We start from the raw sequence: 27,348 nt of genomic DNA, 5'->3' as shown, positions 1-27,348 counted from the left end.
AAGCGAACACGAACGAAGGAATTCGTAGGTGTTCGCTTTGTTATTCGTTCGGTACCATCTTGGTATAAAGTAAGACAATTTACATTGTAGCGAACGATCGCATTCGTTGATAATCCGTCCGCAATGTCAGATACAGATGAAGATGTAATCATTAGCGCTGCTAATTTTATAGTTGTTGCAGGACATGCTGAAAAAAAGAAAGAAGAGAGTGTGGTGTTCACACAGGAGGGAAAATGCGCTTTCAAGGGATTAAATATCAAACATTTTTCCGGACCGTCCTTGTGCTGGGGGTAAATTCCCCAAACCTCCCGGTAGGGGGCCCCAGATCACAGTTGCCCCGGGGTCCCCAACATCATACTTACGGCCCTGCCCGAAGATTTTTTAGAGATGAAGTGGACGAAGCAATCGAAAGAATTTAATCTGCGGGAAGGGGACTGGGATAGCAGAAAGAACTGGAGTGAACGGTTGAGTGAACAAATACAGTGAAAACTCCTGCTGGAAATCCTTCGTATATACACAAATTTTTATGTTTTCATCTTATAATATTCCATTATTTCCCACAATTAACTTTCAAAAATAGTTTAAACATTACGAACAACAATTAAGTTAATTGACATCTTTTTTAAAATTGTTCGCAAAAAAATTTAAGTTTTGCTAATCATTTCCTACATTTGTTATTGACCTTTCAATGATATAATTAAAAATGACACCTTATGTAATACTAGCTTAAAAAATAGTAATTGGTTGAATCATACAGATCCTTCTAATATCAGTGTGATTTCACATTTTTAACGAGTGACTAATGAGTAACGCCATTTATAGTTCAATAGGTTGTTCTATTCGTTGGTTGTACCTAAAAATAAAACAGTCAAAACATATGATTTAGTCAATTTTCACAATTAGACCAGGCCATCCAGGAAAAAATAAATCAATTTTTAAATACAGCACTTATCGACTTACAACATTTTGCATGGTGTTTGGTGTTCGGGATGACGTCAGGAAAAATGTCTACAATAGAAAAATTGGTGCAAACGCATAATTACATTTCATTCATTCATTCATTAAGCATTACAATTCCTAGGGATGATAGCTAACGCCATGACTTTCAAAATTTTTTTCATAAATAAATAAATAAATAAATAGTTTATTTACGGCCAAAATACCATTTACAAAAATACCACATATCACAATAGATATAGGTAGTATCACAATCATAAATACATATTAAAATATAGAACAATATCACTATATAAAGATTGAAAAATCGAAAATATATACATATATATACATACATACATATATACACATATACACACATATATACACACATATATTAAATACAATTTAGCATTTTTTTTTTCAATTTTTTCTTAAAACTAGGCAATGAACAGTCAAAAAAGTCAATATCGATATTATTGGCCCCCTTAGACATTCTTCCAATTGCTTTGTTCTGTGCATAATTGGTGCAATGAAAGTCTACAAAAAATAGTTCTTTACTACGAGTATTACATTGAGGAACTCTATATTTTATCTTCTCAAGAAGTGTTGAGCAATCAACCAATCCATTAGCAATCTTATATAAGAAAACTAAATCAAGAAATGATCTTCTATTTTCCAGTGATGATAAATCTAATAAGTTGAGAATTTCACTATAATTGATGTTTTCAGATGGTATATTTAGTTTATATGCAATGAATCTTAGAAATTTTTTTGGACTTTCTCTATATTATCGATGTGGCATCTGTAGTAGGGTGTCCATATGCAGCTTGAATATTCTAATATTGATCTAACTAATGCACAATAGACAGATTTAAGACAATTTATATTATTAAAATCAGAAAGACTACGTTTTACAAAACCAAGCATCTTCAAAGCTCTATTAACAACAAACTCAAAGTGCTTAGTAAAACTCAAAGATGAGTCAAAAATAATGCCTAAATCTTTAATGGATGTTAAAATTTCTAAGTTTCTGTTGTTAATCGAATAGTTAAAGAGTGTAGGTTGTAAGATTCTGTGATATCTCATTATTTTACATTTATCAATATTTAAATTCAGTTTATTGTCACAACACCACTTGAAAAAATTATCAAGATTCTCTTGTATTAGAAGACAGTCATTTATATCTTTAACTACCCTAAATATCTTTAAATCATCAGCATACAGTAATATTTTACAATCGGAAAAACAGTTTAAAACATCGTTGACAAAACAATTAAAAAGCATTGGAGAGAGATGACTTCCTTGAGGAACTCCTGATAAGACTTTAATTTCTGATGATAAGCAATCATGAATTTTGACAAATTGTCTTGTATTTGTTAAGTAACTTTCAAGCCATGATAATAATGATCCATGAATTCCTAATGCAGATAATTTTTTAACTAATATATCCTTATTCACTCTGTCAAATGCCTTGGAGAAATCGGTGTAGATCACATCAACCTGCCACCGGTTCTCCAAGGCCTCTAAAATGAATTCCTCCAATACAAGTAGGTTTGTAGATGTAGATCTACCTGACATAAAACCATGTTGTTCATTTATTAGTATGGATTTTATTTTTGGATATAATTTTTCAGTTATCAACATTTCAAAGATTTTAGCAAAAATAGAGATTTTTGAAACTGCTCTGTAGTTCTCAATAGATTTCTTATCGTTATTTTTGTGTATCGGGGTAACATAACTATCTTTCCATTTATCAGGAAAAACACCTTGAGACAACGACAAATTAAAAACTTTACATAAAACCTGAGAAAGGATGAATCTACAATTATAAACAAATATGGGTGAAATATTATCAGGGCCGCATTTTAGATTAAGGTTTATTTTTTCTATGCTATTATATACATCTACTTCACTAATATCACAACTATTAATATCGACATAATTATTATATAGAAATGATTTTGCTGTATCTAAACTAGAATTCGAAATTGTATATGCAGAGGCAAAAAAACTTCCAAAATAGTTACAGATTTGTTGAGGATCATCCGTTGAAATATCGCCATAATTCATAGTACTAGGTAATTCATAATGATTCCGTTTACTATTTACAAATTTCCAAAATTCCTTTTTATTTGACACAATCCCTTCTAGATCCCTAACATATACATTATAGCTATTTACTGATTGAGTTTTACATTATTTTCTAAGATTTGAAAAAATTTTATAATCTTCAGGTAATTTTGTTAACTTATATTTTTTGTGAGCTTGTTTTTTAGAAAAAATAAGTTCTTTCAATTCGGGTGAGTACCATTTTGGAAATTTGCGGTTTTTACATCTATGTTTTGGTATAAAAACGTCTATAGCATAATGTAATATTTCATATAACATGTGTATAGCTTGATTAATATTATTACTCATAAAAATATCATCCCAATTAAAAGAACCTAAAAATTCATTCACTTGGATATAATTAGCATTTCTAAAATCAGTATAAACATAGTCAAATTTTAGCAAAGATATCTTATCAAGATTTAGATCAAAAATTAAGGCTGGATGATGTCTGTCACATTTAACAATTGGTACGGTCTTGGCTCGTGTTTTTATATTTTCAACATTTGTGAAAATCAAATCAAGGTAGTTACCGAGATAATTAGGTATAGTATTTACTTGAAAAAAATTTAAGTAAGCAAAAAGGTCAGATATGCATTCAACTTTATCCGTTAACATACCAATAGCTCTAGAACCAAATTCATCACTTTCCCATCTTATCTTTGATAGATTAAAGTCACCAGATAAAAATACTGACGAAAAATTCTGACTTGCCAATATTTCTTCCACTGATCTTGCATAGTCTTCATAAATTTCCAATGACGCATCTGGAGGAATGTAGACACACCCAAAAAGAATTTTCTTAGTAGCACATATGATTTGTACAAAAACATTTTCTATATTTGATATAGTAGATTTTAAAACTGAAGATTGTAGTGTTTTCTTAACTGCAATTAGTGATCCACCCAATCGTTGAGCATTGCTGGTTTCTTTTGAACGATCACATCGATAAATAACGTAATCGTCAATGTTTAGTTCCTTATCATGGATTTCAGAATGTAAAGATGTTTCTGTTAGGAGTATAACATCAAGTTCATCTGATATTATTGATGATGAGAATTCTCTTAGTTTCGTGCGTATTCCACGTACATTTTGATAGTAAATGCTAAGGGAGTTTTTGTTATTTCTCTTATGTGGATTCAATTTTCTTGAGGACCTACCTCCAGTGATTGCGGTAGTGTCCTCTTTTTCGTTAAAAACTTCGATATTAGTGTTCCATTTGGCCAAATTTCTTTTCGCCAAGCCTTTTTGAAGTTTTCTTGCTTAATGGTTACCTTCATGGATGCGTATAAATGTGGGTGTTTTGATGGATGTATCTCACATTCTACTTCTGGGAAATTTGCTGCTAACATCTCTTTCAAATCTTCTGGTTTTGTGCGAGGATCTAACCTGGTAACATGTAATGAAATGTATTTAGGGACACCTTGAATATTCGTGTTGTTATCATTTCGTCCTACTACAAAATTTCTTTTTCTTTTACTACGAACTTCTTCCCATTCATTTTTTGTATTATCTTTTGCGATATATTGTAATTCTTCCATTACACTGCTGGTTTGTGCATTTAGAATTGCAGCATTAACCAATTTTGGATCTATTATTTGTTTATTTTGGTTCATCTGATAGTTTGATGTTTGACTGCTGACAGTTGACTTAATCATTGACTTATTTTGGTTATTGGTGGCTGTACTAGCAGACGTATTACTGGTTGCAGCATTGATATTTTTGTTAATTCGATTTAATGGTGCTGTGTTGCTATCTTCTCCAGTGTGACGTGGTTGAAGCACAGGTTGAAGGTTACTTTTTACTGTTGAAGTTGATGGTGTTGGTAGAGAGAGATGGGAGATTGAGATTCCATTTTTTGCTTCTTCAGCGACTTTTAATTTATCTTCTTGCATCTTTATTAATACTTTTTGTATATTTACTGTATATTCTAGTTCATGGGTGAGATGGTATGGCGACACGCTTCATTTATTATTTTTTTAATTGCTAATTTTAAATATTAACTTTTCTAAACGAAAATAATATGGGTCATTTAAAATTCACATGTGTTTCGCTTCTAAAATACAAAACCAGATTGTATAAAATTTAATGTTTTTTTCTGGGAAACACATTCCCCATTACATAGTTACCTTATCAGACCTTAATAAATCACTTTTGAAATGCATTCGAAGACGCTTCTAAAGCCGGGTCCAGACACGTGTAATGTAAGATTACGTGTAATTTAGCATCAACAGTGTGGACGTCGCACTAACGTCCACACGAATCGTTTAGCGAATCTTGGTTTCCACTCAAGTTCTACGAACAGACGAATAAGGGAGGTCGTGACAGCAGGTAGTTTTTTTATACTGCTTTTATTTGTATGTACATATTTACTAACTGAAGACTAAATTTTTTGGATCCCAAATACCGGGGTTTTGTTGGTATAAGCAGGTAGATTCGTCAAGCGATTGCTCGCCACACGTCCAAACGGTAAAACTTTCACTAACGCCGTCCAAACGAGTGCTGCGAGCGCCTTTTTGTTCACGGAAAAAACCGACTCCCGATGGGTCCCGGCGAGCTCCAGCGCGAATGGTACATGTAAAGGCGCATTTAAATCAAAGCGAACACGAACGAACGAACGAAGGAACGAATTCGTAGGTGTTCGCTTGGTCATTCGTTCGCTACAAAGTACGGCCGTTTACATTGAAGCGAACGTTCGCATTCGTTGATGATCGGGAGTGCATATTGCCCGCAGATGTTTTTAAGATGAGCCAGTGCCAGTCACACATTGTGTTTAAGTTTATTGCCGTGTTTCTTGCTAGGTAAATTTTAATACAATAATAGTTTACAAAAATAGCAGGTAGCAGGCAGCAGGTATTATACGCTGTTTGAGGGAGCTTAGAAAATAACATAAAGAACCAGCTTTCTTAAAATTCTTCCTCGAAAAAGTTACTTGCTCTTGATATTATGACTATATTATGTTCAAATAATAAATTGTAAAATTGGTGTATCAAAATAAATTTGCTTTTAATTAATTTTAGCAATTAATTTGATTTGGTTACCTCATTAGTGTTTCTGGGTTGAAATTTATCCAATAAAAACATTAGGCTTTTAAAAGCAAACCACTTCGAACCCTATTTTTTTTAGTTCAGAGACATCACAACCCATTCCTATAGAAATGTTAAAACAAGCATCAGTTTTTCTGTTTATTATTTTATATAGCTTCGATTTTGGGTTTCATAGGCATATTCCATATTGCAAAATTATGTTTTCACAACTACACAATAAACAACCCTCTCAAACTAATGTTTGTAAATAAATTAAATCAGTACTTCTAAACGAATTCGTTCGCTACCGTCTATCCACTGTCCACATTGAACAACGATTTCCTTTGATGATTCGCTAACTTACCGACATCGGTTGGAACATGTGCGAATGCGAACGAATTCGTTCGGTCGTGCTCGATTCGCTGTACAAATGCAATAAAGTTAACGAACGAATTCGTTCGTTCGTTCGTGTTCGCTTTGATTTAAATGCGCCTTAATGCTCGTAGTGCCGTCCAAACGCAGAATTCGCGTTTCATTACACGTTACGTTACGCATTACATTACACGTGTCTGGACCAGCCCCTTTATGTCAATAAATTAGTCTTTAACTTAAAACCACAAACATGTGTTTTCGGTCAGTCGATCCACAACAATGAGTCGATACACAACCCTCGCTGGGCCAAATAATAACAACCCTCTTACGAGATATAAGCACACCTTTTTAACCAAAAATAAATAAATATTACTGTTCGTTGTTTTTACACTTTTGGATTACTCTGTGATTTATAGCTTGCTGTGTGTCGTTGCTGTTCTCGTGACTCTTTTCCATTTCTTCCTCTCCTTGCACTGAACTTTCCAGTCTTTCACATTGATTGCTTTTATGTCTTCTTCTACATCATCCAGCCATCTTCTTCTGGGTCTTCATCTACACCTGGGCCATAGTGATGTCCAGTTAGTTATCCTTCTCAACATATCTGATTATGGATGTCTCTGTATATGTTCCATCCATTCTAAGCGAAGAGATTTTATGTATCGCAGTATATAGGGTGAGGCAGATAAAGGGCCTATTAGAAATATCTCGAGAACTAAAGGTAACTGAATTATGAAAATTGGAATAATGGGGTTTTGAAGACTGATCTATTTAATGAAAATATTTTCATCTACTTGGTACTTCCGGTTATACCGGAAGTTGCTTATAACTTCGTTTTTTTAAATGGGACACCCTGTATATTTTGACATTTTTGGATTCTTCTCGATTTCTTCTTTCTTAAAATGTAATGTTTTGTAACATTATACAGGGTAGGTTAAAAGATAATTACGTTTTCTTATTAATTTCGTAGCAATATTCACACCCTGTAGGATTGTAGTAGTTTGACATAATAAACTCTATTTATATTCAAATGATTTTCAATATAGTCTACTTTTGTTAGCAATTATTAGTATAGCTAAATTTTTAATTTTAGTATACAGGGTGGGTCTAAACTCGGAATGAGTATTTTCTGAGTTTTCTTAAATGGAACACCCTATATTTTAGTATTGTAATGAAATGATATTTCATGGTACTTTTTTATTTCTTAAGCATTCCCTATACCTAACTGCTTTAATTTGTGCTTAATTGTTAATCGCACCAACAATCTTAACTTCGATGGTATTTTGACAGTTCAACCATTATTGGCAATTTTAAGTATCAGTCTAGATTAATATGTATTTATTTCCAAAAAATTATTTGTGATTGAATATTTTCACGGCCAACCTAATACAATTTCACATATTTTGTGTTGCAATTAATGTTTTGCTTGAATCACCAATAACTCACAAATTAAAGCAGTTAGGTATAGGGAGTGCTTAAGTAATTAAAATGTACCATAAAACAACATTTCAGTACAATACTAAATTACAGGGTGTTCCATTTAAGAAAACTCAGAAAATACTCATTCCGTGTTTCGACCAACCCTTTATATTAAAACGAAAAATTTAGCTATACTAATAATTGTTAACAATAGAAGACTATATTAAAAATCATTTGAACATAAATAGAATTTATTATGTCAAACTACTACAAGCCTACAGGGTGTGAATGTTGCTACGAAATTAATAAGAAAACGTAATTATCTTTTAACCCACCCTGTATAATATTACAAAACCTTATATTTAAAGAAAGAAGAAATCGAGGAGAATCCAAAAATGTAAAAATATACAGGGTGTCCCATTTAAAAAACGAAGTTACAATGAACTTCCGGTATAACCGGAAGTAGCAAAGAGACCAAAATATTTTCAATAAATAGTTCACACCTCAAAACCCCTGTATAACAATTTTCATGATTTTCTTACCTTTAATTCTCGAGATATTTCTAATAGGCCCTTTATCTGCCTCACCCTGTATACACACCCAAACTTACATGGAATCATCTGATATTTCTTACTATTTCGTGCGTATTTAAAAAAACGAACACACGAAGTCAAACAATATTTATTTTAAAGCAATTTAATAACAAATACATAACAATTAAATAAAACAATAAACTATTTAACAAACAAATTGAAAGTAGTTGTTAAGTCAATAGCATATAAAATTTCAATGCAAAACGAATAAGGTTTCAATTGTTTTTATTTATTTTTTTTGTATTTTGTGGTAGTCAGTGTTATCACATTTAGTCCTTATGCAAGCTTCAGTTTGCGTGGGCACGCTCCTAATCAAATTATCAACATTTTGTTGTGGTCGGTTGCTATATCCTTTAAGAGCAGCTTGTACTAGTCGTGCGGTGTTTTGTGGATTATCTTGGCGAGCTCTAATTTTTCTTTTAAGCATGTCCCACAAATACTCAATAGGATTAAGCTCGGGTGAGCAAGCAGGCCACTCCAAACTATGGATACCTTCTGCTTTAATGATGTCTGTAGTCACTCTAATGGTATGTAGAGGTCCATTATCATGCAATAAATTTAAATTTTCTCCTGTTGCACCTCTTCAGAGCCTGACTACAGGTTATCAACATACCTGTGAGCAGTTAAAGTTGATTGGATGAAAATTAAAGGAGTTTTTTACGGATCACAATTCCTCACCAGAACATTACACTTCCCCTTGTATATTTGTGAACAGATCTGACAGTTTTCGTTCTTGCTTGTCTTCCTCGACCTCTAAGTACACGATTTCGTGGGTCATCTGATTTTACACAAATCCTGACTTTTTTTTGAAATAGCACATTTTGTCAATTCCCAATGTTCCAGTGTTGGTGGCGAAAACACCAATTTAGGCGACCAATCTTGTGCTGCCTGTATAACTCGGGATCCCATAACTGTCTCCTGCTGTATACTTCTTGGTACGAACTCTTCTTGTTATCGTTTCAACTGAAACAGTTACACCTGTAGCTTCCAAAAGCTGCATTTGGAGCTGCGCGTGAGAAATGGTTGGGTATCTTCCAGCTGATTGGACAATTAAACGATCGTGGAGATCCGTTATTACTTTTGGCGACTTTCCCTTGCTTTATTTTTGAGCTTTCCTAGTTCCTGTTACCTACCATAGGTTTTGGACAGAACGCCCTGTATTACGCCTAGCTCTACAGGTGTCCTCTGAGAACATTACTTTCTCCACAAGACCAATAATCTTTCCTCGTTGTAAGTTCTATAACACCACATGAGGCATATTTTCGTTTTTGGACGCAAAAGTTAGTTTATTTATTTTCGTTCAATTTGCAACTCAAGCAAATAACCTATACCGTACCGAGCTGTATTATCCGATTGTCTTATATATTTGTTTATTTTCAATAAAACCCTTTATTCGTCGCAAAAATAACAAGTTTTTTCAAATGAAATAAATGTTACTTTGAAATACATGGTCATTCCATATAAGTTTGGGTGTGTGTATTTTCTCTCTTTAATTCTTCTTCAATTTCGGCATTTGTTTTTATTCGTATTTCTCCCTCTCTTGTTACATTGGGGCCCAGTATTGTTCTCATTTTTTTTTTCAAATTTCAGAAGGCTATCTTCCTCTTTCTTGTTAATCGTTTAATAATTGCATGTACAATGCAAAAAATGCACTCACAAGTGCATAAACATGACAAAATCAGTATTTTTGTTGCTGGGGGTTTTTGGAGCTGCTGAACATGAATACGCTATCAGAAACGACTCCCGGAGCACTTGGTGCCCAGGGTTACTAGATAACTTAAGCGCTGGTTTCCTCGAAAGCGGTGTCGACAAACTGCGACCGTAACACTGCGATGAATGACGTCATAAAAAACTGTACCATACAAAATAATAGCGGTGGTTTCCAAGGATGCGTTGGTAGCCACCGCTTGCTGAGCTTGCACATTCCATTGCCGCAGTGAAGAACCTTGAATTTTTCACCGTAATCTGACGTAATTCATCGCAGTGCTACGGTCGCTGTTTGTCGGTGCCGCTTTCGAGGAAACCAGCACTTAACGCACTTCATCTGGTGTTTCGAGGATTTTAGGCACTAAATTGATGCAAACAGATCACTTGGGGAGTTTTGGGGTCGCTGAATACGAATACATCATCAGAACCGGACCCCGAAGCACCTGGTGGCAAGGGTCATTGCTGAGGTACGTCATCTTCTGGAGTTTCAAGGGTGTTCAAGGCACTAATTTGATTCAAACAGAGTTTTTGGGGTTGCTGAACACAAATATGACCAGTGGCGACTCGTGGCCTTGGTAACAGGGTCGGCAAGGTTTTTTTTTGTCTCCTCATATAGGTATACCATCAAACTAAAAGGCTTAAAGCATCATAGGAGATTTTGTTGTTTTTTATTTTTTTTAGTTGATCATTCTCTCTTGTTACATGGTGTTTCGACAATACGTGTTGATTCTTTTGAGACAAGATAAATCCCGTTTATTTGAGGCAGAAATTGGTGGTAATAAGAAAATTGATGAACAGTTTGTTGTAATGAATTGCAGTACTTACTACATAGAATTATACATACATATTTTGTAACTTATCCCACTTTCTGAAAATATTTAGATCGGCATAATTTTTAAGTACCTAACTTGTAATAATAAATATCTTGGAAATTCTTTGGCAAAGGGAACTTTTAAATTTTGAATCGTTAAAGAGGTCAAAAATTTGCAAAACTTCAAAATTCGAAAAACGAGTATCTATTTGCATATACATAATAGTAGGTATCCAAAATTTCAAGATATACCTACTCGTTTTTCGAGATATGTATCATGTCGGTATCTTTTTTGGGATGGTTCGGAAATATCAAGCGAATCCAAAACGTCACTGCGTATATATTGGAAACTACTATCATTACGGAAATCTCTGAGATTTTGCACCAGCTTTCGTATTCTATTTTTGGAATTAATAATGTCAGTTAACTGATTTTGAACAACAATGAATATCTTGGGCCAACTCTGTCTTAAAAATATTTAAAAGAATATTAAAAGAGTAATCATTTAATAAAGTTCTCAAACCGATTGCTTCTCGGATCGAGGTATAGCCGCTTTCAAAATCGTCGCCTTCGATAATAAAATCAAAACCTTTCAAAAGCTGTTCACGAAAATCTGCTACAGAAACTAAAACTACTAGAGGTAATCTGGTTAGATAAAACTAACGGAGATTTAAAATTTCATCGCGTCTGACAAACTGTTCGCTGTTTTTTCGAAACAAATTTGTTCTAAAGCAGTAATCCGTGAGCTAAACTGGCAAGACGATATTCTTTATTTTTTTACACGTATCATGCAAAACTAAATTCATTATATGCGCATCATAGTATAGTGAGTAAATAAAGCTTGTGATGCAATAGTTTTAACTTTTGTCTGGAGACCATTCAATTCACCACACATCACAGCAACGCCGTTATAAGATTGCCCCAGTTTGCCCTACCAATTTATTTTAGATATCAAAAAATTTTAATCTGTTCTTTAAAACACCAAAAATATATTCTGCCTTATTGCTTTTACTCACGTCTCTAAAACCTAAAAACCTCTCATAAATATTACCACGTAACGCGTATCGAACAACAATAATTGATAATTGTGAATGACATGATAATCAGAAGTTTCATCTACTTCCAGCGAAAAGCAAATGGTTTTCTAAATCTCAGATTCAATAACGTTATTCAAAATGTAACTATTTGATATGTACATATTAGTTCATTCTGTATTACGAATACAATTCGAATCAGAAAGTAAATATTTGTAAAACAATTTTATTAATTCTCTATAATTACTTTGATTTTTAACAAATGCTTCGATCCATCATGTCCAGTAAATGATAATTCCTGACAACTTAACAAAAATTACAATATCAAACGACGTAAAACGGCGTGATTATTTTTGACAATTTCTGCCGATGCGATGCTCCAAATGAAACACCGACCGGCAGATTTAAATGGAGAGAGATGTATGTATGTTCGCTTTCTCTTGCTCATGGACTTGTTATTTCGTTGAGTTTTACGTGTAAATCGTCAGCTACGGATGAGTTGGGTACGGCTAGCCGAAAAGTCAGATGAATGGTTCGGATCATTCATTTTTTGAGAAGTCTGTTACTCGCAGGGATCACTTAACGCTCGGATTGATCAAATCCTTTTAAAAACCATGAATAAAATTTAGTCTGTATTATCTGACAGATTTTTTTACTTCACAGATACAAATATAAAAAAAATTATATCTATAAATGTGTGGGTCGGCACTGCCGACCCTGACCGGCCGCCACTGAATATGACATCAAAACCGACCGTCGGAGCATCTAGTAATGCCCAGGGTAACTGCTATGCACGTCCCGGGCACCAGGTACTCCTGGGATCGATTTTCAGTATTGGATCCCAGACTAAAAAAACTGGCTATGCCTATGATGCCGTTCTAAAGTTTTAAAATAAAATATCAGTTATGAGTTGATGTTTGAGTTTATATTTTTTGTACCCGTCGGCAAGACCAATAATTATTAAACACAATATATAGGAGGCAGTCACATAAGCATACAATATCGGTACAAGCATGATCTCCTTGGATTCTTTATTTATAGAAACGCTTGTTTCAAAGTTATATTATTCATATCCAAATCTTAGGTAATGTTTAGATTTAACGTGTATATTACACAAATTATAAGTGCTCTACGCACCTTGGTACATAGGTGTAGAAAAAGCTCGCAGTCTAAATTTAGACGGAAGTAATCTAAAAATACGAATGTAAATAACTATCGCAATTTTTCTCGTGTGGGGCCCCCGACCAGAGGTTAATACCCCAATTAATCGTACTGTGAATTGGTCCAAGGTTTGTTGGGCACCCTTCTACGGTTTATTTTTGTAACCGTTAATTCTTTAATAGAAATCGGGGTCAATATTAATTCACCTCACTACCAAACTAAAGGAAACGACATATTGGCGAACTAAAGCCAGGTCTAAGCATAACGTTTTGACATGATGTTTGTTTATATATATTGAATATACATACATATTTGCAAAACACTGACAGCGACCTTCTATATCTACGACTGTTAAAATTATGCTAGAGAATATATTTGTGTGATATGTTCAATTTTAAAACAATAACAACGAACCAGTCAATTGCATATGTTTTGTACATATACAAAAATACTTCATTTTGTATATTATGCATATTGTTCTAAATGTGAAAATATTCATGGTACCTATTGTACCTATTGTTTTATATATTTGCTTTTTTCAATTTTGACCCGCTCTATAAATAGATCACTCGGCGTTAGTGTTATCATAATTGCAAATATGGATAAATGAAACAGTTATGGGAATTAACATTTTGATTTGCGTCTAATAAAAATAAGTTTATGTTTTATGATCTTGTATAAATCAATTTTTTCACAATGTTACAGTACATTTTCCACAATGTTTGTCTCATTGCTAGTATAAGCGTATCACGTGCGTGTCGCCAGTTACTGACTTTTCTGCCTCCTGTAGTGATTCCTCCATCCCGTTCGTCTAGTGCTTTCCTCGTTATCTATCCCGAATACATGTTGTATAATAATGGTGACTGTATGCAGCCTTGTCTCACATACGCATGTCAATTCTCACAAACCCATGCCTAACATGGACCTTGACCAAAGCAAACATGGATAACATAGTGAAGACACAAAGCACCATGGAGAGAGCAATGTTAGGAGTAAAATTAAAAGATACAAAGCAAAACAACTGGATAATAAATAAAACAAAGACGCAGGACAACATATAGCCAGGCTAAAATGGAATTTCGCAGGTCATAACGCCAGAAAAACGGACAATAGGTGGAATACCACGATACAATGGAAACCATGGACCAGAAAGAGAGGAAGATGACGACCCTAGATGAGATGGGGAGATGACATTAGAAATATAGGAGGAACATACTGGAAACAGAAAGCACAAAACAGAAGCGAATGGAGGAAACTGGGGGAAGCTTATGTTCCAAATTGGACGAAATAAAGAGCAAAAGAAGAAGAAGAAGATGCAGCCCTGTCTAATTCCTTTACGCTCCAGCTGGAGCAAATATTTTGCTCTAGTCCAAACAAATTCGTTTTTTAATTTGTTCTCTGTAGGTTTCTTTGGTTCTTTGTAGTAGTACAACTGCCTAAAAGACGGGTATTCACATTAGCTTTAATTAAAAAAGAACGAAATATGGAGAATGATTTTTGAAGAAAAAAAATCAGTTACATATTATATCGATTTACAACCCTAGTGGAACACAGATAGTGCGCAGGAGCTCCAAAGGATGATGGATAATGTTGTAGAAGTATATAACAAATACGGCCTAAAGTTAAATTGTAATAAGACAAAATTAATGATCGTTAGTAAGAACACCAACATAAACGTTCAAATTACCGTAAACAGAAAAGCCAGAAGCTATTTATCAATCGTAGAAAGATTATCTGTAACTTATCTCTATACGCAGAAGAATTCTTAAGTGTTACGTCTGTAGTGTCCTCCTCTAAGGAGTGGAAAGCTAGAGTTACAGAAGATGCCATAAAACGATTAGAGGCGTTTGAAATGTATACAATTTGCCCACACAACTAACATAACTATTCTTCTGAGGCTAAGAAAAGACAAAGAAAAAATTAGTACCGTAAAGAAAAGAAAATTGGCTTACTTCGGCCACATTATGCGTAATAATAAATATCGACTATCGACTTCTAAAGTTGATTCTACAAGGCAAGATTGAGGGCAAGAGAGGCCCTGGACGTAGTGTAGACGTATATCCTGGCTGCCAATCTTAGGAAGTGGAGTGGTCTAACGTCAACTTCTCTAGGAGAAGACTTTAGAAGAAGAAGGGGAACACAAAAACAGCTCTTTAATTTGCCTCTAAGATATTGATCACCAGTTTTTAATATACGTTATTACACTACATTGTCCACCTTGTATATGTGTCTTTCTATCTGTATACGAGTAGTGACCGACCAATTGCCGATATTTAAATGATAATTAACTAGTATGGCTTGAAATACCTTCCTGAAATTTATGTGTAGACGGGAACAATACACATAAAACATTCTTTTGTGTTCGCAAAAAGAAACTTGTGGAAAATACGATGGCGGTCGTTTACCTCTTCTATTGAGACGAAACAAAATGAACTTCTAAGTATTCCTAACGTTGGATTGTGTACCTGGGGGGCAAGAGGAGTAATTTGTCTGGTAGAAATGTAATTTTAAGCAGGGGAACTTTTTAAAGGGTGGAAGAATTTCTAAAAAAGAAATCCCACCGAAAGTTGACACGGCAGGCCGAGTGAAATAGAAAAATGTAACAGAAAAAGATTCAACGTAACGTAAAAGCGAAATTTCTCTAAAAATTTGTTATTTATGATCCTTAAACTAATACCAAACCCTAATTTTTTGTATGTCAAAAATGCGCAATAACTACGTCTTAAAACCCACCAAATTTCATTTGCATATCTCAACCGGTTTTAGAGCAATAAATAAATTGTTAGTCTGTAAGCAAATTTCAACACCCCCTATCTCGGAAACGAAGCATTTGCGGACATACGTTTATAAAGCAAACTGTCATTATTTTTTCATGCAGAATTACCCAAGGCCTTGTAGGGCAGTCAATGAGGGTATTTGGCTCCGAATTCCATCCTACTACATCGATTTACTTGATATTTTCACAGTAAGTAGGGAATAGCTCAAGAAACAAAGTCTACCCTATGCCGATGTGCGCTTTTATCTCGGGGGGGTGAAATATGTTTTGGTTAAAATAGCCACGGAAGAGGCTAGAGAACCTAATTTTAAGCAAAAACTGTTCCATAATTATTTTTTGAAAACTCGATACTTTTTGAATTATTCGTGGTTGAAAATTGGCCATTTTCATTGAAAAATGACACCTTTTCGGGCGGATTTTTGCGAATACCTTAAAAACTATGCATCTAACAAAAAAAACTATATAAAATATTTCTGTAGATTATAAAAAGGCAAAGAGCTTCGTTCCTTCATAAATCTTCTAGTTAAAATACAAAGAGTTTGTTTTTTTGCTGCATGCTCAAATCGGTGTATTCAAAAAACTGTAGATTTTAGGTGTAATTATAATGATACTAATAACTTTTGTAGTGCTTAAAAAGACCTTTAAATGGATCAATACTAAATGTCGATGATATTTAAACTAACCGAGATAATCTGCAAAAAATTTGATGACTAATGTCAGGGCCGTGCCGTGCTATGATGCAGCGAGGCAGTCGCATCAGGCGGCATCACAAGGTGGGCGGCATAATCAGTTAAATAAAAAAAATTGTCAGATTGTGTAAAAATGTTGTCAGAAACTGTAGAAAAAATGAAAAGTTACAGACAATAATATGGCTAATGACCAAATGAAAATTTAATAAAATTGCAAAAAATTTTGGTATAAGCTCCGAATTTCCAGCTGAAAATGAAATTCAAGCCAGGAGAAAAAGGCGTTTATTTGACTGCGAAAAATCTTTGGACGAGCTCTTAATAGATGAAGCTAAATTTAAAATAAATTTTTTAATCTATATATTAGACATTGCCGTTAATTCTTTGATTTTGATTGATCGATTTTCGCTTCTAGAAAATTATAATAATAAAAATTTTAAATTTTTATGATATTTTTAAATTGAAGGAAATAAATGATGAAACACTAGAAAAATATTGTATGCATACAAATACTTTCAATAGAAGAAGAAAAATTCTGGTGATATAACGATCTAGAAGAATTGCGTGATATATTTCAAATGGTAGTCCATGAAATCTTTGTAGTCCATGAGGTTTTGAACTATTTGTGCCAAAATGACCCAATTTTTTTATACCCAAATCTAGTTGTGAACTAAGAATTTTATTAACACTCCCTGTCTAGTAGCTAGTGGGGAAAGAAATTTTTCAAAATTAAAAACTATTTACGAAGCTCCATAAGACGAACCAAACTAAAAAATTTAGCAATTATTTCAAGAGTTCTGACTAGCTGCTACACCTATCCATCCCCACTAAGCTACACCAATCTGATTGACGAGTTTGCCAAAATTAAAGTCAGAAGGGTAAAATTATAATTTTTGTAAATGTTACATAAGAGAATAGGCGCAACATTTGCTTGCAATGCTTTTTAAAAGCATTGACTTTTTTTTCAAATGCTGAAAAAACTAATAAATATTTTTAAAAAATTTAAACGCAGATTGAAAGTTTACATTACCTTAGAATAGATTATATTACCTTAGAATAAACAAAATATTTCTTTTGGATAAGATATATGAAATTAAAAATTACACTCAATTTTCTCTTTTTTTTTTCACCCTGTAACTGATTCAAATAAACATTATAGAGCTTTTCAGGGACTTTCGGCCCTCGGTAATAATGTAGTCTTTTATTCTGCATATAAATTTTTCAAAAAGACTAATTGGTTTTCTCAGGATTCTAAAAAAAATGAATGCATTTAAAAAGCATTGCAAGCAAATTTTGCACCTACCCACTTAATGTAGTGTTAATACATACTTCATTTAATTTAGGGTACTTATGTTTTGTTTTTAAAATAAAAGTTTTCGTTCATTTTGTGTAGTTCCTTTTAATAAAAATAAAAGTTATTTTCAATAATATTTAAGGGGCGGGATTTCGAAGACTTGCATCATATTGAAAAGATGTACCGCACGGCTCTGACTAATGTATTTTAAGAAGAAATGAGAAGTATATTTAACCCCTCATCCATCAGAATTTAAATACATCGTTTTCCTTCTACAATACTTTTTATTATAGTGTTATTTCTATGTTCAAAAAGTTGGACTGGATTAAAATGAATGGTTTTTGAAAAAAATAAGATCAAATTATAGAGCGCATTTTTAAATTTTCTTAAAAATCTTCCTTTTCCTCCATGTAACTCGAAAAAGATAAGAGATACGAAAAAAAAAAGAAAAAAAGATACCAAACAAAAATGTAGGGCTTTTTCAAATAAAAATTTCCTTTTTATTTTTTATTACTGCATCTCTTATCATTTAGTTAGATGCATAGTTTTTAAGGTATTCGCAAAAAACCGTTCGAAAAGGTATGTTTCAATGAAAATGGCCAATTTTCAACAACGAATATCTCAAAAAGTATTGAGTTTTCAAAAAAAAATTATAAAACAGTTTTTGCTTGGAATTAGGTTTTCTAGCGAATTCCGTGGTAATTTTAACCAAAAAAGTTTCCACCCCTAAGAAGGGGTGGGAACCACCCCCAAGATAAAAGCACACATCAGCATAGGGTGGACTTTGAATTAGAAGATAAGTAGAGGCTAGGCCCAAAATTTCATTAAAATCCATGCAGTAGGATATAATTCGGAGGTAATATCCTATTGTTGTTCACATTGACTGGTGTATTGTTCATATAGGGCGGTTTGCCAACGTAAACGTCGCGATTAACCTATTTTCCCCTTATTTTCCTTGGTATTAGGGTGAAACTTCAAAGGCTGCATTAGGGTGAAATCAAGTAAAACAGGTAAATCGCGCAGTCGACGTTGGCAAACCGCCTGCATATAATCAAGCCCTTGAAGTTTGCTATATTATGTACTTATTTAAAATCACACTGTATTGATGAAAAACAAGGCTAGTTGTTAAAGTACCTTTCTTTTTTATTATCCAACATAAGCGAATGAATCAAAAAACAGAATGTTAAGAAAACATGATTCTGTTGTTGGGTTTTAATTTCAGTATATTATATAAATGCTAGAATATTCCACAAGGTGGCGCGAACTTTGAGAAAAAAACACAGTTTGATTGGTACACCCGGTATACAATGACAGTTTACCTGTTTAGCAACAATATTTTTACAGTGATATTGTTAAAAAATTTAGGCTATAACATGTTAAAAAAAACACTTAAATCGGACAACAGGTTTAGGAAATTCGAGAAATTAAAAACGACCGATCTTTAAGAGGATGCGTTAATTTCTTTGAGAAGTCTATTCGCCGTGTGCAAGTACTTGGAGGGGATACGAGAAACGATCGTGCGCGAATAGCGGAGAAATGTTGCAACGTTCTTAAATAATTCATTGTCAATTCAAATTGTCAAATTGACGTATATTTCATTTCTACTGTCAATGAAGAAGAAAAATATCTGTTGCTCCACAATGTTGATATGATATGCAATTATTATATAAAAGTAAATTTAATTAAAAACCAAGGCCAGAATCAAAGCAAAAAAAATTTAATCAATTGTATTTTGCTTGTAGTAGTGCATTTTAATAATTAATTTTATTTACTACATACAATTGTTTACCTTTTAATAACATAACCTTAATATTACTTTTCCTTTTTATAATTTTTTTGGGCTATGGCCTTGACAATTGTCCAGTAAGCAGGACCAATATGATTGGCCAATATAATTAAAAGTGCGAAAAATGTTGCGAGCTATGAAACCAGGTGTCGCTTTTCCGAACTTGCACGGTCCCAATAGATTATATTAAAGAAACTATTTTTAAGTGTCTTAACGTTTTTAAATGTAAACAGATTTACATGTATAAATAAATATAATGGGCCCTGGAATAATTCCTCACAGGCCATACAACAATATCCATAAATATTTGCATTTTTTTGTTGTGTTATCATTACAATCAGACGACAACAAATATTTGTTTTGCTGAATCGTTGAAATTTTCCACTCTTTTCTGAGGTCTGCAAAATAATTGTTACATCAATGGTAACTTACACCATTGTTCTTGGTAACATGAGAAGACAAACATGTAGATTGGAATTAATAGCATTTAATTTTTATCAAGCAATGCAGTTAAGCGAAGGGTTATTAAGAAATTTTATTGTTATAACGACGCAATAACAGATAGTATGTAGGTATTATCTTTTATTTATATTTAATATTAGAACCACCCATAAAATATGAGAAACTTGTCATTAAAAATATCGATGGTTTATTTATTTTCTTCAAAATTAGCCCTAGACTGATGAAATTCAATGTCCCCTGTTCCTTTTTTTCTATAAAGCTAAAATCTTCAGTTTCTCAAACTTATTCTTCTTCTTTAAGTGCCGCCTCCCAATCTGAGGTTGGATATTATCATCACTATCTTTACTCAATTTACCGCTGCTCTGAAGAGTTCTATAGAACTGCATCTAAACCAGTCCCTTAAATTCTTCAACCAGGACACTCTCATTCTTCATATACCTCTTCCTCCTCTTATCTTTCCTTGTATTATATCAGTCTTAGCAGTTCATATCGCTGTCCCCTCATTACGTTATTCCCTCATCGTTATCAAAGCCTATTTGATAACGGGTAAATCTAGAAACACTTGTCAGAGGATTGCAAGAGACTCGAATTAAAACGAAACCATCTATTTTTATTTTACTTGATTTATTAGTCTTTGTTTTAATTTATTACATTTATTATACTAAAACAATTTATATCCACAATCCACAATAATTATTATTTACAACTTACGCTTTACAACAAGTACTCCCCGACTTTGCTCTACACTCTACAATATTATAGGCCGAGCTTGGAACAAAGTAGAATAAATCGAATTGAAGACACTAAGAGCCCGCGCAGACTGCAGACGTTTTAGTCGGCCGATAGTTTAGTCGGTTTCTTAATCAGTACAGAGAGGTATGCAGATGCGCACATTACACCGATTCACCGATGCATATATCTCTGTACTGATTACGAAGCCGACTAAACTATCGGCCGACTAAACTATCGGCCGACTAAAAAGTCTGCAGTCTGCGCACTCACTTAGACAAGATGAGGCCCAAACTGGCCTCGTGTCTTTTCTCGATGAGAAGGGGTCAAAACCGGCACCCGGCTGCGATTTTACAAAATATACCCGCTCTCAGTACGAGCTCCGCCTTCTACGAATACGTCATCCAGAAAAGAAGTATCCGCGCCCGCTATCAACACATCTGACAAAATATACCCGATGCCAGCACGTATAGTGCCATTTGAACCTTTTAGACCCCGCGCAGACTGCAGACTTATCGGCCGATAGTTTAGTCGTCTTCTTAATCAGTACAGGGAGGTATGTAGATGCGCACATTACACCGATTCAGTCTAGGCCGACAAAAAAGTTTGATGGGCTTACCCATCATGGACAGCCCAACCCGACTAAACTATCGGCCGATTAAAAAGTCTGCAGTTTGCGGGGGCTCTTAACAAACTATTATGCAGTAATCTTGAGTGTGGTCATCAGTTTGTTGGTGGTCACTGTTTCATCTAAATACGTATAAAAAATATCTGAATTATATTTAAATAAATATTTAAAACTGCACGCTGAAGATGTATATTAGATATTGAATCATGTTCTGATAATGCTAATTTTAACGTGTGCGTAAGAACAAAAATCAAAACCGAAATAATACCGAGGTAGGTTACAGTGTGCCATGCAATAAATGGATAGAAAACTTTAGTGAAAATACAAAAACACAGTTGATTAAAATGACACCACATGTGCTGGAATCGGGTATATTTTGTAAGATGTGTTGTTGATAGCGGGTGCGGATACTAACTTACAGTTCTGGATGACGTATGTGTAGAAGGTGGAGCTTCAGCTGACAGTGGGTATACATATTTTGTAAAATCGCCACCTGGCTGCTTCGATTGGACTCTCCAAAAGGGTCTACATAGGTCTAGAGCGGCGATACCCAACCTTTTTGAAGTAGTATACAGGGTGTTTCATTGGGAAACGGAAATACTTGAATGGTGAATAGAGGCAAATGAGGCGGTTCTAGACATACTAAATTTATTGCTCCATTATAACCGAGTTACAGAGTGTTTTATCGATTTTGTCCATTTCTTTCTGGGCCCATAACTTTAGAACCACCTTATATATTTTTTTGATATTTAGTGTACACATAGGTATGTCACATTTAGAACCCAAACCCCCCAACTACTAATCAGAAGAAAAATCTAGGTCCGGATTAAACAAAATTATAAATCCATTGTGACCTTGAAACAACATCCTGTATATTGAAATTTTCAAAACTCGTTTGCACATTTGAAAAGAGCTTTAATGGAATTCAATGACTTTAATTTTGAAATTATGTCGAAATTTTTAAGAACTCGGAATTTTCAAAACAAAAATTTCGATAATTTCAAAATTAATGCCATTAAATTGTCTGCGCAAAAAATTGAAGCGAACAATTAAACTTAGTTTTTGTGCTCTTCTCAAATGTGCAGACGAATTTTGAAAATTTTAATATATAGGGTGTTGTTTCAAGGTCACAATTATTCTAATTTTTTTTTTGTTAATCCGGACCTGAATTTTTCTTGTGATTACTAAATGGGTCGTTGCAATGTAGTAAATAAGTATTGATTATTTTTAAAATGAGTATTTGTTCATTAACTTTTTTAATTTATTATTAAAAGTTAATAATGCCTTGCTTTTTAATCAGAGTTCTTAAAAATGTCAGTATAATTTAAAATTAAAGTCATTAAATTGTCTGTCTCACTCCCAAACACGCCTTAAACACATCGGCACACTATCAAATAATTTGAAAAAACACGTGAAATTTGACAAATAATTTGATCACAGGGCCCTTTAGTTAGCCTTTGGGCCTCATAAAAAACGCTAGCAGCGGTTCTCAAACTTTTTGAGTCAGGTACCACCTACAGTTCTTTTTATTATTTTTGGTACCACATATACAGGGTGTAACAAAAATACAGGTCATAAATTAAATCACATATTCTGGAACCAAAATAGTTCGATTGAATCTAACTTACCCTAGTACAAATATGCACACAAAAAAACTTACAGCCCTTTGAAGTTACAAAATGAAAATCGATTTTTTTCCGATATATCGAACTATTGGAGATTTTTTAATGACAATGGACATGTGGCATGACTATGGCAGGAACATCTTAAAAATAAATTATAGTGAAATATGTGCACCTCATAAAAATTTTATGGGGGTTTTGTTCCCTTAAACCCCCCAAACTTTTATGTACGTTCCAATTAAATTATTATTGTGGTACCGTTAGTTAAACAAAATGTTTTTGAAACTTTTTTGCCTCTTAGTATTTTTTAGATAAACCATTTTTAATCGAGATGCGGCTTCTTTTTTAATATGTTAACGTAACAATTTTATGGAGATTTTGTGCCTTTACACCCCCAAATGTTTGTGTTTTTAAACTATTATTGCGGTACCATTAGTTTTAAGTTAGTCTTTAAAACTTTTTTGCCTCTTAGTATTTTTCCGATAAGGCACCTTTTATCGAGTGGCTTCTTTTTTAATATGGTTCAAAATATACTTATAAAATCTGTAATTTATAAATAAATTTTCATATTATTATAGGGTCTCTATAATCGTACATAACAGTATACAAATATGTGGTGGATTTGACAAATATTCAAAATATCTCGATAAAAACTAGTTACAAAAATTACTAAGAGGCAAAAAAGTTTTAAAAACATTGTGTTTAACTAATGGTGCCACAATGATAATTTAATTGGAACGTACACAAAAGTTTGGGGGTTTAAAGGAACAAAACCCCCATAAAATTTTTATGAGGTGCAGAATTTTTTTTTAAGATTTTCCTGTCATAATAATGCCACATGTCCGTTTTCAATAAGAAAACTCAAATAGTTTTCGACATATTGGAAAAAATCGATTTTTATTTTGTAACTTCAAAGGGCTGTAACTTTTTTTTGTGTGCATATTTGTACTAGGGTAAGTTAGGTTCAATCGAACTATTTTTGGTTCCAGAATATGTGATTTAATTTATGACCTGTATTTTTGTTACACCCTGTATTTTTAGAGTGTATTATCAAGACTTTCTAAGTACTACTATTTTAATTTTCTTTGTGTTTTGTGTACCACCGCAAGTAATGAATTGTACCACCAGTGGTACATGTACCACAGATTGAGAATCGCTGCGCTAGAGGGCCGCAGGTTTGAGTATCACTGGTCTAGAGTCTAGAGAATCAGGGCCGGCATGCGTGCTATTGGAAAACGTAACAATATATAAAAAAAATTCTTAGATGTATTTAGACTTATCTTTTTTTTTTGTTTCAGCCTATTATAGCCCAATTAGACCAGAAAAAGGGTGGTGTTAACACAGTTATTATGACTAAGTAAGTACTATAAGCTCCAGCTTTCCAACACTATATTCATTCATCGACCATCACAATGCAATGCTTCCTTTTGAAGGTATTGAAATTCTTATCAACGTATTTTAAAAAACACTTGTTTTGGTATTTTATTCTAATTTATTTTTTCTTTTGGTGATTGGATTATTAATTTTATTTAAATCTTGATATTTTAACATGATTTTTCTCATTTTTTGAAACCATGTATATCTGTGGGCCAGATAGTTAGGGCGCTTTACCTGATATTTCACCAAATATAAATCACTTTGATCAATTTAGTAATTTATTATCAGCCTTTTCTAGTATTGATTTTATGATAACGTATCTCAAGTTGATTAGTCTAGGCGTCAGCTAGATCACCGTGGAATTTTTAATTCTGACGAAACGAACCAATTTTTTTATTCATTTTTGACTGCTGATTACGAATTTGAGGGTAGATATCGATCCGGAATCCGGGTGGTCAAGAAATTGTTCTAAACAGTTTAATTGTTTATTAAGCTTAGCTCGTTAACTAAAAGATATAAAATATATATATAAATTTGGGTTCAAAACGTCCTCCGACGTTGTCCGATGCCTTGTTGCCAATATCTTCTATCATTGCAGTTTTCATCTTCTAATCCTCGTACACTCATTGATCGTCTTACTCCTTGTATCCATGTCGTTCTTGGCCTTCCTCTTTTCCTGTTTTCTGTAGGTATCCATTTTATAATTTTCTTTGGCAGTCTTTCCTCCCCCATTCTTTGAGCATGTCCGTACCACGTTAATTGTTTCTTCTCAATGCATTCTACAACCGTTTCCTGTAAATTCATTCTTCGCTTTTCTTCCTCATTTCTAACCCGGTCCAATCTCGATGTTCTACTTGCTCTTCTTAGGGCGTCCATCTCAGTAGCTTCTATTTCTCGTTTTTGGTGTTCCTTTATTCTCCATTTTTCGGATCCGTATACCAATGTGCTCTTAATCATGGTGTTGTATATTCTCATTTTTCTTTGTTTCCCTATCTCCGTACTCCACAAAACTCCGTTCAATGATTTAATTATCGTCCTTGCTTTATTTATTCTGCTCTTTAATTTCTGCATCGTCAGTACCTTCCTTGTTGAAATTAATGCCCAAATACTTATATTTATCACAGCTAGATATTTTCTGATTATTGTCCAATATCATATCAGTTGAATCCTCACCCAGGCATAAATATTGTGTTTTTTCTACATTCATCTGCAATCCCCATTTTTCGTATTCTTCCTTCAATTTGCGAGTCATATATTCCAAATCTTCTTTATCGTTTGCACATATTATCTTATCGTCTGCAAACTGCAGGGTGTACAGGCAGGTGTTGTCGTCGATTTGGATGCCCATTCCACTGCATTTTATTTTCCATATTGTAAGGGCTTGGCGACATAAATCTTAAACAGACTCGGTGATATGCAACATCCTTGTCGTAGACCTTTGTTGACTGTAAACAAATCTGTTATTTTGTTTCCTAATTTTACTGCAGATTCCATGTCACTGTATAAATTTTGGACAGCTTTTATGAGAGTAAAGTTAATGTTGGAGTTTTGCAGTACTTCCCATAGTTTCGGTATCGGTATATTGTCATATGCTTTTTGCAAATCTATAAAAACTAGGTGTATTGGCCTATTCCGTTCTAATTTTTTTTCGATGATTTGTTTTAACGAAAATACATTATCCGCACAGGACCTTCCAGCTCTAAACCCGCATTGTTCTTCTTCTTCGTATCCTGAGTATTCTTGTTCAATCAGTTCTCTTAAAATTTTTGTATATACTCTGCTTATTGTATTTGTTACTGATATTCCGCGATAATTGCTACATTTTTAGATATAAAAAGGTATAAAATTTGTTCCTTAAAAAAAAAACAAAGAAAATGACGTTTCATCACACAGCCAAATTTGTCCACTATCGGACATAGGCCTCCTCAAGATGCCTGCACCCTTCTCTGTCCTGCGCAATTGCAATCCAGTTTGTCGCTATTCTTTTAATGTCGTCGGTCCATCTGGAAGGTGGTCTTTCGCGACTTCCCTTGTCTGCCCTTGGCCCCACTCAAAAATCTTCTTTGTCCATCTGTTGTCTATCTGTCTTACGACGTGTCCTGACCATTTCCACTTCAACTTCGTAATGCGTTTTATGATGTCTTCCACTCTAGTTCTTCGCCGTAACTCCTCATTTCGTATTCTGTCTCTCAAACTTAGGAGAGTATGGTTCTTTTCATTTCTCGTTGTGCTACTTGTAATTTTCTTATTGATGCTTTAGTTAATGTCAGTGTTTCTGCTCCATAAGTCAGCACCGGAAGTACGCACAGATTAAATGCTTTCTAGTTCGCATGGTCCGCTAGGTACTAAATTGGTCATCATTTTAGTTTTCCCAAAGTTTATTTCCAACCCTACTTTTTGGGAAACTCATTGTAGTTCTTGCAGCAATTTGAGGGCTTCCTTTAAGTCGTCGGTTATTAGAACTATGTCATCTGCAAATCGTAGGTGATTCAGCCTTTCGCCATCCACATTCAAACCTCCGTTTTTCCATTCTAACATGTGGAATGCATGCTGTATTACGGCATTGAATAGTTTTGGTGACATGTTGTCTCCTTGTCTAACTCCCCTTTTTAGTTTTATGTTTTGAATTTGGGTGTGGAGGTTGAAAAATTCGTAATCAGCAGCCAAAAATACAAAAAAAAACTTGAGCAGACCCAACAGAAATGAAAAGACCACGGTAACCTAGCTGACGCATATATTATAATATTAGCCTATTCTAGTATTGATTTTATGATATCATATCGCAAGTTAATGTTAACTTTGTAATCTCAAAATGTTGAT

At 33.7% G+C, this 27,348-nt stretch overlaps 1 protein-coding gene across 4 annotated transcripts in view; it reads left to right on the top strand.

The window, feature by feature from the left end:
• Positions 1–27,348, top strand: part of LOC114333741 (proton-coupled amino acid transporter-like protein pathetic) — a 576,198-nt gene that overhangs the window by 510,779 nt on the left and 38,071 nt on the right. For all 4 annotated transcript variants that reach the window (XM_050661737.1, XM_050661735.1, XM_050661738.1 and 1 more), the window contains exon 2: positions 24,450–24,508. In XM_050661737.1, coding sequence (XP_050517694.1) covers positions 24,501–24,508 — 8 coding nt within the window. In that variant the 5' untranslated portion in view covers positions 24,450–24,500. The remainder of the gene's footprint in view (positions 1–24,449; positions 24,509–27,348) is intronic.

The sequence above is a fragment of the Diabrotica virgifera genome, chromosome 9, assembly GCF_917563875.1.
Source record: "Diabrotica virgifera virgifera chromosome 9, PGI_DIABVI_V3a".
Lineage (NCBI taxonomy): Eukaryota > Metazoa > Arthropoda > Insecta > Coleoptera > Chrysomelidae > Diabrotica > Diabrotica virgifera.
This window is presented reverse-complemented; position numbering and strand designations above follow the sequence as displayed.